Below are 15202 nucleotides of genomic sequence, written 5' to 3' on the forward strand. Positions count from 1 at the left end.
AAATAATGTAAATTCCCATGCATGTGTTGTTGTTTTTAATGTAGAAATGCATAAAATGCGTATTTGACATTAAATAATGTAAATTCCCATGCATGTGTTGTTGTTTTTAATGTAGAAATGCATAAAATGCGTATTTGACATTAAATAATGTAAATTCCCATGCATGTGTTGTTGTTTTTAATGTTGAAATGCATAGAATAAACTTATGAATGACCATATGTGAAACTGACTCAGATTGATACAGCCATCCCTACTGTAAGAGTGGCAGACAGCGGGGAGGTAGGGTGTTAATTGTGAAAGAATAGAGTTGCCTCCAAGTTACTTACCTGATCCTTTTTTAGTGTGATCTGCCCAATTTCTTTGTTGCCCACAAAGGACCGCATCACTTTGTGTACCCGTTCTCCTGCACGTACCCGGATAATAAAGTTTGGTGGGAAGTATCCAATTTTATCACCAATCTCTCCAATCTTCTTGCCCTAGAAGATTGTCGCACATGGGGTGAAGGTGTAAAGAAGTCAAACCACCAGAAAGCCACACTCTTCTGCTTGCCGCTAATTAGGACAGTTCAAATGTGGTGAAAGCGGCAGGAGATACAGGGCACAGCACAAAAGTTCCAGGGTTTGGGATTCCTGCCCTCATTATAAGAATGTCCCTGGCAACATCCATAGTTAAACCAGTTTACATTTACCATGTGAACATGCCCTGACCAGCACTGAAGCCCATAACTGAGATATCAAGGGAGCTTGCAAGTCAACATCAAGGGGGATAGCTCTGAAACCACAACTGAGACAAGCCCCAAATAATGTTTGTGGCCCCACCACTTACTAAAGTTCTTTTTATTTTTTATTTTTTACATCAGTTCTAAGAGATCTAACACTTTCCCCTCAAATGACCAGATTTTGCCCTGAAGCAGAAACACAAGTTATCTTCTGCTTGTTATAGATCTTCCCTGCCCCCTCCATGGCACATATCCTTCTTACCCGCCACCATTCTTCATTGGAGTCATCAACAATGGCAATTTTGTCCCCCGGGCTGAAAGAGAATGAGTCTGAAGTTAAAATATTGCCACAAACGATGGTAAACCGTATGTTCCAATTTGCCCACAGAAATTCTGGAGTCTTGGACAGGTTTACTAAATCTGTCCCCCAACCTAGGAGCTTGACTAAGACCGGCCCAACACTCAGCAAAGGATGGGAGTCATCAGTGAGCATTGGTACTTGCCTAGCAACTGCCCTATTTATTCTTCTGCACCACACATCACAACAAGACCCAGTAGATGGCCTTAGTGTGAAGGCATCAGCTGGGGTATGTTTTGTATGGGGCTCTGCTCTCCTCCCTATTGCTGCCCAAATCTGCACATGCAATGCCATATTTTCATAGCACCCCATGAGAAGCTGTCCTAAGACGGCTGTCAAGCTGTCAAGTCAAATCCCAGCATTAGCCTTCCTATGTGGGATACGGTCATTCACTCAGGATTAGAGGTGCTTGAGGCAGAACCAAGTATGTCACCTTGAGCTCTTTGGAGAAAAAGCGGCATTTAAGTGTAATAATAATTTTTTAAAAAGGAAAATGGTCAAAGGCCTGGAAACGATGCCTTATGAGGAACGGCTTAGGGAGCTGGGTATGTTTAGCCTGGAGAAGAGAAGGTTAAGGGGTGATATGATAGCCATGTTCAAATATATGAAAGGATGTCATATGGAGGAGGGAGAGAGATTGTTTTCTGCTGCTCCAGAGAAGCGGATACGGAGCAATGGATTCAAACTACAAGAAAGAAGATTCCACCTAAACATTAGGAAGAACTTCCTGACAGTAAGAGCTGTTCGGCAGTGGAATTTGCTACCAAGGAGTGTGGTGGAGTCTCCTTCTTTGGAGGTCTTTAAGCAGAGGCTTGACAGGCATATGTCAAGAATGCTTTGATGGTGTTTCCTGCTTGGCAGGGGGTTGGACTGGATGGCCCTTGTGGTCTCTTCCAACTCTTATGATTCTATGAAATCCTTCAGTGTGAAGTAAAACCTGGCAATGGATCTTTTGGCTCAGCTCCTCAGTTCTAACTGTGTTCTTTGCATTTGCATCCCACCCTAAAGAACTTCCCCTTTTCAACTGTGATCTTTCAGGTGTTTCCCCCATAATGGCAACAGTATATTACTGATGGGAAACTGAGTTTACATTTTATTATTCTAGTGTCATCACCACCAAACCACTAGCTATAAAATTACTGCTCAGTCAACTGGGAAAAGCAAACTTACCCATCACTATTGTTCCCTAGCACAAATATTATTTTCAGTGTCAGAAATGGAAACATGAGCTCAGAGACCAAGACAATAAGAATTTTAAAAAAGATTGGGGAATGCTTAATGTATATATTAAAAGGTATTGTTGCAAGTCAACATCATTGGCAGGATTTTAAGAACACTTGTCATCTTAGAGATACTATAGGAGAAATTGGATGGGTTTTTTTGGGGGAGTAATAATGATATGGATTTGGAAAGGAAAAATAAGGAACCAGGGGAGGGGGGGGAGGGAAGTCACGGGATTCGGGGAATCCTTCATTTTAGATTTGAAATTGGTTTTACATAAAATTGTGTGTGTGTGTGTGTTTGATAATAAAGTGTGTGTTTTTGATATGGTTTTTTATTTTTGTATGGTTTGTTGAATTTTTAAAAAAGCAAAAAAGGAAATGCAAACATGTGAAACCTTACTGATTTCTTTATTTCAACATTTATAAGCCACCTTTCTTGACCAATGCCACCCAAGTCAGTGAACAAACTACAAACATTTTATTTCTTTGTTTATTTTATTAAATTTCTACTCTGTTCTTCCTCCCAAAAGAACCCAGGGTGGCAGAAACACAATAATATTACAATTAACCTTTCAACCTTTTAAAAAATACATCCCCAACAATACATTAAAATATAATTCTGCCGGTATAAAAACCATTTCCAGAACCAAAACAATTAAACATCAATGCAACAGCAGCATGGCCAAAAATTCCATCAATTAAAAGACATTGTGGAAGAGGTGCACTTTCAAAGTCTTTTTAAATACTGAAACCGAGGAGGGCCAAGGGTACGGCCCTTGAGAGGAACTTCCACAAGGGAAAGCCCTGTGTATAGCAGCTGCCAGTCTGACTGAATTTAAAGGAAGTTTCAATGAGTGTGGCCTCCAACACTGGGTTCCAACCCCCACTCAACCATGAAGCTCACCTTGGGCCAATCCCTACTTCTCAGGCCTGTTGTGAAGATAGCATCATGTGGTATATAAAGGTAAACAAATATGTCTCCAGGCAGGTCCTTCAAGTAACCTGGCTCCTCCAAGCCATTTAGGTTAGGGCTTTTAAAGTCAAACCCAGTATTATGAATTGGGTCTGGAACTGCCCAACTAGTACAGAATCAGCACAGCATGTTTTGACCGTCTGGCTTCCATGAGCAAGCAAGCAGCCACATCCTGCTACAAGTGAAATGGTTTATAGGTAGGTGACAGCCAGAAGTAACCTCTAAGATCTAGATTCTGTTGGCATCAGGTTGGCTAAGGGTATGAGAAACACAACCCAGACATTTCCATGCTGGGATTTGTCTCTGCAAGACAGTGAATTCAAGATCATCTGAGCTTGGTAAACTCTGACCAACACATACAAATTCCAAACCACTTACTGAAAATCCAGGTCATCCTTCTCCAAAGCTCTGAAGCGATAGAGTGCAATGAAGTAGTGAGACTGCTGGAACCCAGGTTGCTGCTTTTTATTCTGTGCAAGAGAAGAAAGGAGCCCATCAAGACTTAAGCAATGGAGTTTAGGAGAGCATCGAGGAAACCCAAGGTCTCTTCAAGGTTCAAAAGTAAAGGTAAAGGGACCCCTGACCATTAGGTCCAGTCGTGACCGACTCTAGGGCTGCGGTGCTCATCTCGTGTTATTGGCCGAGGGAGCCAGCATACAGCTTTCAGGTCATGTGGCCAGCATGACAAAGCCGCTTCTGGCGAACCAGAGCAGCGCATGGAAACGCCGTTTACCTTCCCACTGTAGCAGTTCCTATTTATCTACTTGCACTTTGACATGCTTTCGAACTGCTAGGTTGGCAGGAGCTGGGACCAAGCAACGGGAGCTCACCCCATCGCAGGGATTCGAACCGCCGACCTTCTTATCGGCAAGCCCTACGCTCTGTGGTTTAACCCACAGCACCACCTGCGTCCTCTTCAAGGTTCAAAAAGAATGGCCTATACATAAAAAGTAAAGGTAAAGGGACCCCTGACCATTAGGTCCAGTTGTGACCGACTCTGGGGTTGCGCGCTCATCTCGCATTATTGGCCGAGGGAGCCGGCGTACAGCTTCCAGGTCATGTGGCCAGCATGACAAAGCCACTTCTGGCAAACCAGAGCAGCACATGGAAATGCCGTTTACCTTCCCGCTGTAGCGGTACCTATTTATCTACTTGCACTTTGACGTGCTTTCGAACTGCTAGGTTGGCAGGAGCTGGGACCGAGTAACAGGAGCTCACCCCGTCGCAGGGATTCGAACCGCTGACCTTCTGATCAGCAAGCCCTAGACTCTGTGGTTTAACCCACAGCGCCACCTGCGTCCTCTTCAAGGTTCAAAAGGAATGGCCTATACATACACTTCCCAAAATCCACCCTTGCCAGATAAGGTGGACAGTTGTGTATTGCAAAAAGAGTGATTTTTGCACCACCTAAAACAATGACTCCAGTGTGCATAAATGCAAATTTATAAATATTGACGATAAAGAGCAATACATCTCATTGTAGTGGGGAAGACCAAAAGTTATTTGTGTGCCTGCTCAGTCTGCTCACCAGGTGCTGCTAACGGTTGATGGGCAACTTCAGTGCTTCTGTTCTTTAGTTTTATGGTTCTTTATCTTGAAATGAGACTTGAAGAGCCCTCAAACAGAGGACACCTTCCAAGAGAAGACTCTCCACTGGCAGTCATTCAAAATAAAGGAATGTGTCCTGTGAAGTAGGACTCAGAGCCCCCTCCCCAACTGCCAGATCTTCAGCGGCGCACAATAACTGTCACAGAGAGTTCAAGCATCTCCTTGCAAGCAGGAAGAACCAGCCACAGGCAGCCATGTAAACTGGCCTCCTCACAGACGTGCTATAGACTCTGACCCTGTCCATTTTTAAAAGTATTTCCATAGCAGCTTTCAGTTAAAAAGCCTCCAGGACAATAAGCAACAGTAAATAAAAACTGCGGGAAAATTAGGAAAAGGCAATGCAGTAACAGCAAATATCAGAAGGTGGGGGAAGATAAACCAGGGGATAATCTCATTTCAGGAAGGGCACACATTATACCCCCCACCTCCCAAAGGGGGAAAAGGGGCAGGCAGAGTCAGGTACCTTATCTTCAGGGGTATTCTTCTCAGCCTTCTGTGCTTCTGGATGTCCTGGACACACACACAAAAAAACCAGCATTCAGATAGGGGCATAAGTAGGGAGAGAGGGAGATAAAAGGAGAGTGAAACTCTAAATTTGTCCACTCCCCAGGCATCACTACACTCTCTCCTGGTTGAGTTTTCAGTGCCTAAAAATGAGGAATCCATATAGTGAACCTCTCCAAATCACCATTGTTGCTTTTACTATGTTTATTACCCTTACATACAAGATTGCAGCAGTTCCCAGTTTAGTTCTCTGTGCATTTTATTCAGCCCTGACTGCCTTTTCATGTTCTCTCTCTCTCCCCCCTCCCCCTCCCCACTAGAGACCAGTACAAGGAAGACAGCAACTTCCACCAGTATTACAGGTGCCTCCATGAGAAGAGGTGAAGCAATTTGCCTCCGGTGGCAGAGCCGCCCCTCTCCATTATGGCCGCAGCCAGGAGCAAGGATGCTGCTGCAGTGGCAGGGCCAGTGGCAGAGCAGGAGTGATGGCAGGGGTAGGAAGCGTCAGGGAGACAGCAGCAGGACGCTTTGCCTACAGTGTCAAAACATCCCACACACACACACACCCTTGACAGGTGCAGCCGACTGCCATAACTGCAACAGCCATTCAGTCAAGGGAGAAGAGGCAGGACATTAGGGTCCTGCTTCTTCTTCTTCTTCTTCTTCTTTACTTTTCTGTTCTCCCTTCAGTGCCGCAAGGCAGCACCACTCCTGGGCTAGTAAGGATAGGGAAATGGTGGCCCTAGGTCAATTTTGGTTTCTCTCACTTTCTCATTTTTCCAGTCTTCAGTTTTCCACATTTCTACATTAATTGCAATTTATTTATTCTGAAAAGTAATTCATCAGCATTTTAGTGTGAATTTCTTCTAACAGACAAAATATAATGCATTTTCAATTTATTTTCTCTAACATATGTTTTTTCATATGATTTTTCATCCCATCAGATGTCAAGGAGATAAACAACTACCTGACATTTAGAAAACACCTAAAGGCAGCCCTGTTTAGGGAAGTTTTTAATCTGTGATATTTTAACGTATTTTGGTAATTGTTGGAAGCCGCCTAGAGTGGTGGGGGAAACCCAGCCAGATGGGAGGGGTATAAATAAATAAAGAAGAAGAAGAAGAAGAAGAAGAAGAAGAAGAAGAAGAAGAAGAAGAAGAAGAAGAAGAAGAAGAAGAAGAGGTTCCAAAAGGGTTTGGAAGAATGCTACCCTCCATAATAATCACTAGGCAATATTGTCCCAAAGACTCCCTTGGAATCTAAGACTTGTTAAAGATGAGTTCACCAACATTTGAATTGAACATATATTAGGTAAACAACAGCAAGAGCTAACTAAAATACAGTAATTAAAATTATGAAGGAAGTTAACCCAACTGCACCAAGACGAGCTGGATATCTCAATCTACATAAATTATGTAAAGCAAACTGGCACACATTTGTTAATTTTGCATCATTCATTCTACAGGTAGTCATGGAAAGTGGCACTAAAGGAAGGCACTGAAGTCCAACTCTTCAGAAATCCCAATGCGACTCCTTCTGGTATGGTGAAGGGTAGGATGCAAAAAGTCCCCAACATATCCATTTAGAACTGGGAATGTATACTGTCTGAAATTCCTTAAAGTTTTAGACTTTCCAGGGCTATTCAATACAGACAATACTAAATTAGATGGACCAATGGACCAGCTCAGTAATAAGGCAGCTTCCTATGTTGTTCCTATATCTCAGCCCATATATTTTCAAGCTTATTTTTGCACACATAGATGTTTGGCAACTTGAGTGTGGGATGCTGCTTTTAAAATCAAATCCAAGATTCTCAATATGCCAAACTATTTAATCTATAATATAATATTATAGATTATGGCTAAATCTATAGGGCCAGATGAACTACATCCAAGAGAATTAAAATAAATGGCAGAGGTGATTTCAGAATTCCTGGAGAACAGGCGAAGTCCCAGCAGACTGGAGGAGGGCAAATGTTGTCCCTATTTTCAAAAGGGAGAAAAGAGAGGACCCAAACAATTACCGCCCAGTCAGCCTGACATCAATACCAGGAAAGATTCTAGAGCAGATCATTAAGCAAACGGTCTATGAGCACCTAGAAAGGAACACTGTGATCACTAAAAGTCAGCATGGGTTTCTGAAAAATAAGTCATGTCAGACTAATCTGATCTCATTTTTTGACAGAATCGCAGGCCTGGTAGATGAAGGGAATGCTGTGGATATAGCCTATCTTGATTTCAGCAAGGCCTTTGACAATGTGCCCCATGATATTCTTGTAAAGAAGCTGGTAAAATGCGGGCTAGACAATGCTACCATTCAGTGGATTTGTAACTGGCTGACTGACCGAACCCAAAGGGTGCTCATCAATGGCTCCTCCTCATCCTGGAGAGTAGAGACTAGTGGGGTGCCACAGGGTTCTGTCTTGGGTCCAGTCTTATTCAACATCTTTATCAATGATGTGGATGATGGGCTTGAGGGCATCCTGAGCAAGTTTGCAGATGACACCAAATTGGGAGGGGTGGCTAATACCCCAGAGGACAGGATCACACTTCAAAATGACCTTAACAGATTAGACAACTGGGCCAAAGCAAACAAGATGAATTTTAACAAGGAGAAATGTAAAGTACTACACTTGGGCAAAAAAAATGAAAGGCACAAATACAGGATGGGAGACACCTGGCTTGAGAGCAGTACATGTGAAAAGGATCTAGGAGTCTTGGTAGACCACAAACTTGACATGAGTCAGCAGTGTGATGCAGCAACTAAAAAAGCCAATGCAATTCTGGGCTGCATCAATAGGAGTATAGCATCTAGATCAAGGGAAGTAATAGTACCACTGTATTCTGCTCTGGTCAGACCTCACCTGGAATACTGTGTCCAGTTCTGGGCACCACAGTTCAAGAAGGATACTGACAAGCTGGAACGTGTCCAGAAGAGGGCAACCAAAATGGTCAAAGGCCTGGAAATGATGCCTTATGAGGAACGGCTTAGGGAGCTGGGTATGTTTAGCCTGGAGAAGAGAAGGTTAAGGGGTGATATGATAGCCATGTTCAAATATATAAAAGGATGTCATATAGAGGAGGGAGAAAGGTTGTTTTCTGCTGCTCCAGAGAAGCGGACACGGAGCAATGGATTCAAGCTACAAGAAAGAAGATTCCACCTAAACATTAGGAATAACTTCCTGACAGTAAGAACTGTTTGGCAGTAGAATTTGCTACCAAGGAGTGTGGTGGAGTCTCCTTCTTTGGAGGTCTTTGAGCAGAGGCTTGACAGCCATATGTCAAGAATGCTTTGGTGGTGTTTCCTGCTTGGCAGGGGGTTGGACTGGATGGCCCTTGTGGTCTCTTCCAACTCTATGATTCTATGATTCCCTGAATCTAGACACAGGAATTCCCTCTCTACATGCAGCACCCCTCCAGGGGTATTGCACACCAAATTTCCAAGCAAATGTGCCATTGCCAATAGCATCCCCACCAGATCTCGTCGTTCAGGCACATATGCTGTATTTTTCCGTGTATAAAAAATTTTCTTCCTAAAAAATAATGTCAAAAATTAGGGGGCGTCTTATACATGAATATATATCCCCCATTTTCTTAAATCTGAGTCCCCCCAAATAGGGGGCATTTTATAGACAGAAAAATACGGTATATGCAAGGTGTTTCATCAGACACCTAGGCCCTGGAGTCCTATATGGCTCTGCATGTCCACATTTGTATGTACTGTATGATACAGCGTGGCTAGGTTTCATTTATGGTGATTAATTTCCACAACCCCTTTTTAGTATTGTTCATCTGGTCTCTTCTAGAATTGGTCTACATGAGTTCTAGATCTAACAAGCCTTTGGACTGCAGAGTCTTTGAAGAGCGGTTTTTTCCAAGGTCTGACACTTACCTGCCTCAGGTTGGCCACCCTCGTTTTTAGGGGCCTCTGTTTCCTCCTCCATCATAGCAGCCAATGGCTAGAAAGCAGGATGGGAAATGTATCAGAAGGCATCAGCTTTGTTGCAGTTGACTGGAATGAAGCATCCTCACTAACTGAGGCTACATAAGACTCAGGGTTGTGGCACACAACAGGGAATTATGGGTTATGTGAAACTAGGCAGGGCCTCAGGAGTTTCTGGCAGATATTTCAAAGACAATGTGCATAGGAGCATGAAGGGGATAAGGAAAGAACCTCAGTTTGTGGGTGGTTTATATAGGTCTCCAGAGAAGGATCTGGGGAGATAGGGTTGCCAACTCAAGCTGCTATATCCTTAAGTCTTCCAAGGCTGGGAGGAAATGGTTAAGTATCATCTTTCCTGCTGGAGAGCTGAAGAAGTCAGATTCACCTACCCCGTCTGTTGTTCAAGAACAGAGCTATACTTTACATTAATTAATGCAGTAGGAATGATGTACCGGTAATTTATATTTGCACATGCATAAATGTTGACATGTCTGCTGCATTTTGTACTATGTTTTTAACGTAAACGAAACCATGCATTAAATACCTTATTTAAGATTTTTATTGTGTATTATGTGTTAGATGTTAGCATTATAAGATATTTTGTATATTTCATAAATTTACTTGTATTGGCTGCTACTGGCAACAGCAGTTTATGGGCCCAACTCCTCTTCCCCATATTGTAGCTCTCTTACCCATGGTCTCACTTTACAACATTGTGCATTTATCTGCCCCACAGAAGCAGCAGCAGATGTGGGCAAGGAAATGCCTGCACCATGGTATCTGATAAACTGTTCCTCAAGGTTATGGTTGGCAAGGGGGAGCTAAGCTGCACTGTTGATATTTTTAGCAGACTCATGGCAGAATGCTTGAGAAAGAGGGCTGCAGCCTTCCAGCGGGGTGGAGAAGTTAAATGTATAGCGACAAAGAAGGGGAGTGGGGTGAGGAAGAGGTCTGAAATACTGCAAGCCACATTAACCCTTTAATTATTTTATTGCAAAGGCATTAACCCTTTAATTAAGAACTAATTTAGTCCTGATTCCATCACTCCTATCTGGAGGGCACTTGCCATGGCTCTCCCTGGGAGAGGCTGCTATGGTTACGAGATGATGATATTTCTGTGTCATGACTGTTTCCCCACACCATCTCCCTTACGTTCTTTTTGTCATCCTGCCCTTTCTTGCGCTCTTTGTTTGCCATGACAACACCTGTCCGCAGCGTCTCAAACACAGGGTCACTTCGGTTTGCTGTGGAGTGAAAAGCAACAGCAACAAAATTAGGCTGCTGTTTGTGGCAATGGAAGCCAACCATTTGAATGGGTAGAGGCTTGCAACAGGTTACTTACCGCCAGAAAGTTGTTCGGCACCATATAATGGAGAGCTGTAAGCACGACGGAAACCCGGGGGCTGCAGGGCAAAGGAAGAGTGGGATGCACAAGTGAAAGGGAGAACCCAAAACTAAGGAAGAAGGGAAACTCTTTCCTTGGAGAGCATCTCTACCCTAGCTTTAAAAATAGGGCCAGGCAGAAAGGCAGGAACATTCATTTTTGGAAATACTTTCACCGGTTGCAGGAAAAAGCCTCTGGTGATTCTTTGGGGACTACTGTGAAAGGGGTAAAACAGTTGGCCTAAAACAGCCTTCTCCAACCTGGGGCCCTCCAGGTATTGCTGGACTACATCCCTGAAGTAAATATTATGAACAGCTTGATTCCATGCAGTTTTCTTTTTCTTAACTTAATGTTTAGGGAAGCTTTTAATGTTTAATAGATTATTGTATTTTAATGTCTGTTGGAAGCCGCCCAGAGTGGCTGGGGAGGCTCAGCCAGATGGGCTGGGTATAAATAATAAATTGTTATTAGTAGTAGTAGTAGTAGTAGTAGTATTAACTTTTAAAAATTGCTTTTCAGATATATACCAACAGAAGAATGAAATACAACTCCCACCCTAGAAGACCAAGAATCTATCTCATGGATTAAAACAACACACTTCTATAATACTGTTAAGGTGCTGATGGTTCCACATCAATATAAAATGGTTTTTCTACATTTTCAAAAGCAATTATTGCAATATTCTCTGTCCTCGTAATGGTTTTTTGTTTTTTTTAAGTCATCAAACTCAACACTATACCAGATCCAGATACCAGATCCATGCTTCTAATGACAGCACGCAGACACAAATTCTTTCTGTTTTCAGGGCCGGCTCTAGGTAAGGTCCCGGTGGCACGGTGCGGAAGCCGCACAGGACGCTGCGAGGGCGAGGACGCCGAAGTGATCTCTGCGCCTCAGCGCCAGGGCGCCCAACCTGCTCCAGACTGCCCTGCCTGTTTTAGTTTGATTTACTTAAGCTGCAAGCACTAAACTGCCCAGGAACACAAGAGTATTTTGAGCATACAAATTCTGTTATAGTTACAGGTAGGTAGCTGTGTTGGTCTGACATAGTCGAAAAAAAATATAAAATGTTATGTTCCTTATTAAAGCAATCAGAGAAATTTCTCAGTTCTCAAATTAGCATGTCTCTTTGGGGAAGATTTTATCTCCATGCCAAAACATTTCCCACCCTCCACCTTATGGTGGCTAAAGCAATCTCTGAACTTAGCGGCCAAGCCTAAAGCACATGGCATGTCATGTTAAGGAGAGCAAGTGGCAAGAAGCTGGAACTTGGGCAATGGGGCCAGGCAGGGAATACTTACAATCTTGCCAAAGCAGCGCTGGAACTCCACATAGTGTTGGCAACTGTGGTGGATGTGGGTTTTGCAGTTCTTGCAACGCAGGCCGTATTTGTTATTGACTACAGTAGAAAAAAACCAATTTGTTGGGGGCAATTTGGGCTGTAAGAGCCAACCCCATGCCAACCGTGCCCCCCCACCCACCCCCACAACTCCTGCAGACTAAATCATGAATTGGGAACCTGAGGTCCTCCCAATGTCCCTGGACTATAACTACCATTGTACCTGGCCACGTTTTGGCCATGTTGCCTGGGGCTGATGGGAGGTGGAATTCAGCAACATCTGAAGGGCAAAATGTTTCCCCATCCCTGGACTAAACTCAAGGTGTCTGCAGCATGCTCATGTCCTTTAACATGGGCCTGTCCAATCACATGTAATGCCAAGATGGGAGGTGCCATTTGAAGACCACTAACTGGATCATTTCCCCCAATTGGTCTCACTTCAGTATAGAGCCCAGCTTGTGGACGGGTATGTGTGGATGAGTGGGGAAACTTCCAACACTCCCTGAGTGTGTACCCTTTGGGCACTTTAAATCACATTGCATCAAGAGCTGTCAGGGCAGAAATCTTCAATTCTGTGTGCAACTGCCCCATGTGGTGAGAACTACAGCTTGGACCATTTTCTTGGCAGTGAAGTAGTCTCAGGCTCTGGACTGGCCCTGTCCCCCCCCCCCCAAGCTGGCTATTGGGCTCTTCTAGATGGGCAGGCCTATTAAAAGGGTTCCTGATTGGTCTGAGATCTTGCCTAAGCAGCAATGCCTTCCTGACTCCGGTATCCCTGGATCATCTCTTGGAGCTTAGCTTTGACACATTCCCTCCTTATCTGTTTAATACATCTGTGTACATGGTTTTTTTTGGGGGGGGGTGCATTTAAAACCAGTGTTTTCTCCAGCACTTGCATTTGTCTCAAGTTTGCCAGTGTCTGCTTTCAAAATACTGTACTGGAACTTATCTGCCTCTGAGCAGGTGCAGGGTGGTTTTCGTTTATAAAGGAAGCCAGCTAGATATCACTTTTGAAAGGACCAGAAAAGTCTGGAAAGAAGGACATATCAGTGAAACATCAGTTGCATTTGTGGGTGGGGCCTCACTTTAAATCCTTTTTCTGGCAACTGGCCAAGAGGCTGGTTGGTGTCATATGGGACACCAATTGTGCTGGAAGAAATTATCAATGAGCAAACCCTTTCCCATCTCATGTGAATCTCACAAGTCCTCACCTCGCCATAAGAGAGAGCTGCATTATTCCCTCCCTTTCCAGTCATAGGTATGCATGTCATGATATGAAGGGAGAAGATGACAGATAGATCATGTTGCAAATTCCCCAACCCCCAGTTCTTTCAAAATTGGGAGGGAGCTATGACTATTCACTTCATTCCCTCCCTCCCTGTTACATTACAGTTCTCTAGTCAGCATGTACTCACTACAGCATAATAGGAAAGAGAGATGTGGGCTTTGCCTTCTCAACCTTGGATGATGAAAACTCATCTCTGACTCAGTGACATTTAAAACAAAAAATGCTTGTGTGTGTATCAACTATATATTTTGGAAAGTTGTTCATCCATTCACTATGCAGTGCTTAAGATAAGGGAACCAAATTGGACACCATTTTGAATCCTGCAACTTTCACAATGGCACTATTTTAACACTGCTTTCAAAACTGCACTGGCTTGGGGGTTTCTTAGAATTCCCAAGCAATGTTGGGTATGAGGCTGCTAGTTATATATATATATATATATATATATATATATATATATATATATATATATATGAGCCACCATCACCTCCAGCATTTAGCCCAGGCTTTCTCAAACTCGGCATTCCAGATGTTTTTGGCCCACAACTCCCATAGTCCCTAGCTAGCAGGACCTGTGGTCAGGGATGATGGGAATTGTAGTCTCAGAACATCTGGAGGGCTGAGTTTGAGGAAGCCTGATTTAGCCACACAATCCATACCTTCTCCCACCTGTACCTTTTCTTCATCTTCATGACTCCCCATCTCCCTGAAGCCCACGCCTTCCCCATTCCCCCCACCCCCATTCACTCCCTCTCCTTTACCCATTATGGTTGCTGCCATTTGACAGACAGGACTCATGTGTCCCAATTTATAGGGGGCAATTTATTATTTGGATGCCAGTCCTCTAGGTCAGTGTTTCCCAACCTTGTGCCTCCAGATGTTTTGGGACTACAACTCCCATCATCCCTAGCTAGCAAAACCAGTGGTCAGGAATGATGGGAGTTGTAGTCCCAAAACATCTGGAGGCACAAGGTTGGGAAACACTGCTCTAGGTGTCCTCTTGGACTGACAAGCTGAAGCCTTGAAGTTGCCCATCAAGAGTTGCCCATCAAGAGTTTGCAGCGCTCACCACTAGGACAAGATACATTGCATTTCTATTTAAATTATAGTAAATCTTTCTAAACTTGCATCTATGCATATTTATCAAATATGCAAATTAGTGTTATTTTTGTGTGGTGCACAATGTTTGGCAATGCATAACTGCTCATCTTATTACAGGTAGGTAGCCGTGTTGGTCTGACATAGTCGAAACAAAATAAAAAAAAATTCCTTCCAGTAGCACCTTAGAGACCAACTAAGTTTGTCATTGGTATGAGCTTTTGTGTGCATGCGCACTTCTTCAGATAACATGCACACGAAAGCTCATACCAATGACAAACTTAGTTGGTCTCTGAAATATACTCGGAGTCGAGAGTGAATTTCATGCTCTTTATTCAGCTCATATTCATCAGGGAGAAGAAGAGAAGACGAATGGCTCTTTTCCCAAAACCATCTGCTTATATACATTATTTACACAATGGGCCTTGCGTGATTGGCTACTTCAGGGCTACACCTGTGGGCCAATTATATTGTGGATTGACTTCTGCCTGCAGCCTGATTGGCTGCTCCTACAGGCCAATCAGGTAGCAGATTCACTTCTGCTAGCCGCCTGATTGGCTGCTCCCGCAGGCCAATCAGGTTGCGGATTCACTTCCACCTGGAGTTGGATTGGGTAGCTCCCGCTGATTCTGAATCCTATTGTTCTAGGATTCAGCTCAGTACATAACACCCCTCCCCTCTAAGTTCCAGTCCTGCCCGGGAAGTTGCATTCGTAGTCCCCAAGGTCTGCTGGCCGCCTCCGTGTGCGTTGTGGCCTGGGGTGTTCC

The 15202-nt window shown here is 43.7% G+C and overlaps 1 protein-coding gene across 8 annotated transcripts in view; it reads right to left on the reverse strand.

Moving 5' to 3' along the window:
- Positions 1-15202, reverse strand: part of STAC3 (SH3 and cysteine rich domain 3) — a 35350-nt gene that overhangs the window by 3178 nt on the left and 16970 nt on the right. For 7 of the 8 annotated variants that reach the window (XM_035102212.3, XM_035102193.3, XM_035102184.3 and 4 more), the window contains 8 exons: positions 12012-12109; positions 10669-10729; positions 10479-10570; positions 9276-9342; positions 5344-5390; positions 3651-3742; positions 981-1032; positions 327-476 (listed from right to left, as the gene is read on the reverse strand). In XM_035102212.3, the coding sequence (XP_034958103.1) occupies positions 327-476; positions 981-1032; positions 3651-3742; positions 5344-5390; positions 9276-9342; positions 10479-10523 (453 nt within the window). In that variant the 5' untranslated portion in view covers positions 10524-10570; positions 10669-10729; positions 12012-12109. The remainder of the gene's footprint in view (positions 1-326; positions 477-980; positions 1033-3650; positions 3743-5343; positions 5391-9275; positions 9343-10478; positions 10571-10668; positions 10730-12011; positions 12110-15202) is intronic. The other variant, XM_035102203.3, reaches the window with a different exon arrangement.

The sequence above is a fragment of the Zootoca vivipara genome, chromosome 2, assembly GCF_965207765.1.
Source record: "Zootoca vivipara chromosome 2, rZooViv2.hap1.1, whole genome shotgun sequence".
Taxonomy (NCBI): Eukaryota; Metazoa; Chordata; class Lepidosauria; order Squamata; family Lacertidae; genus Zootoca; species Zootoca vivipara.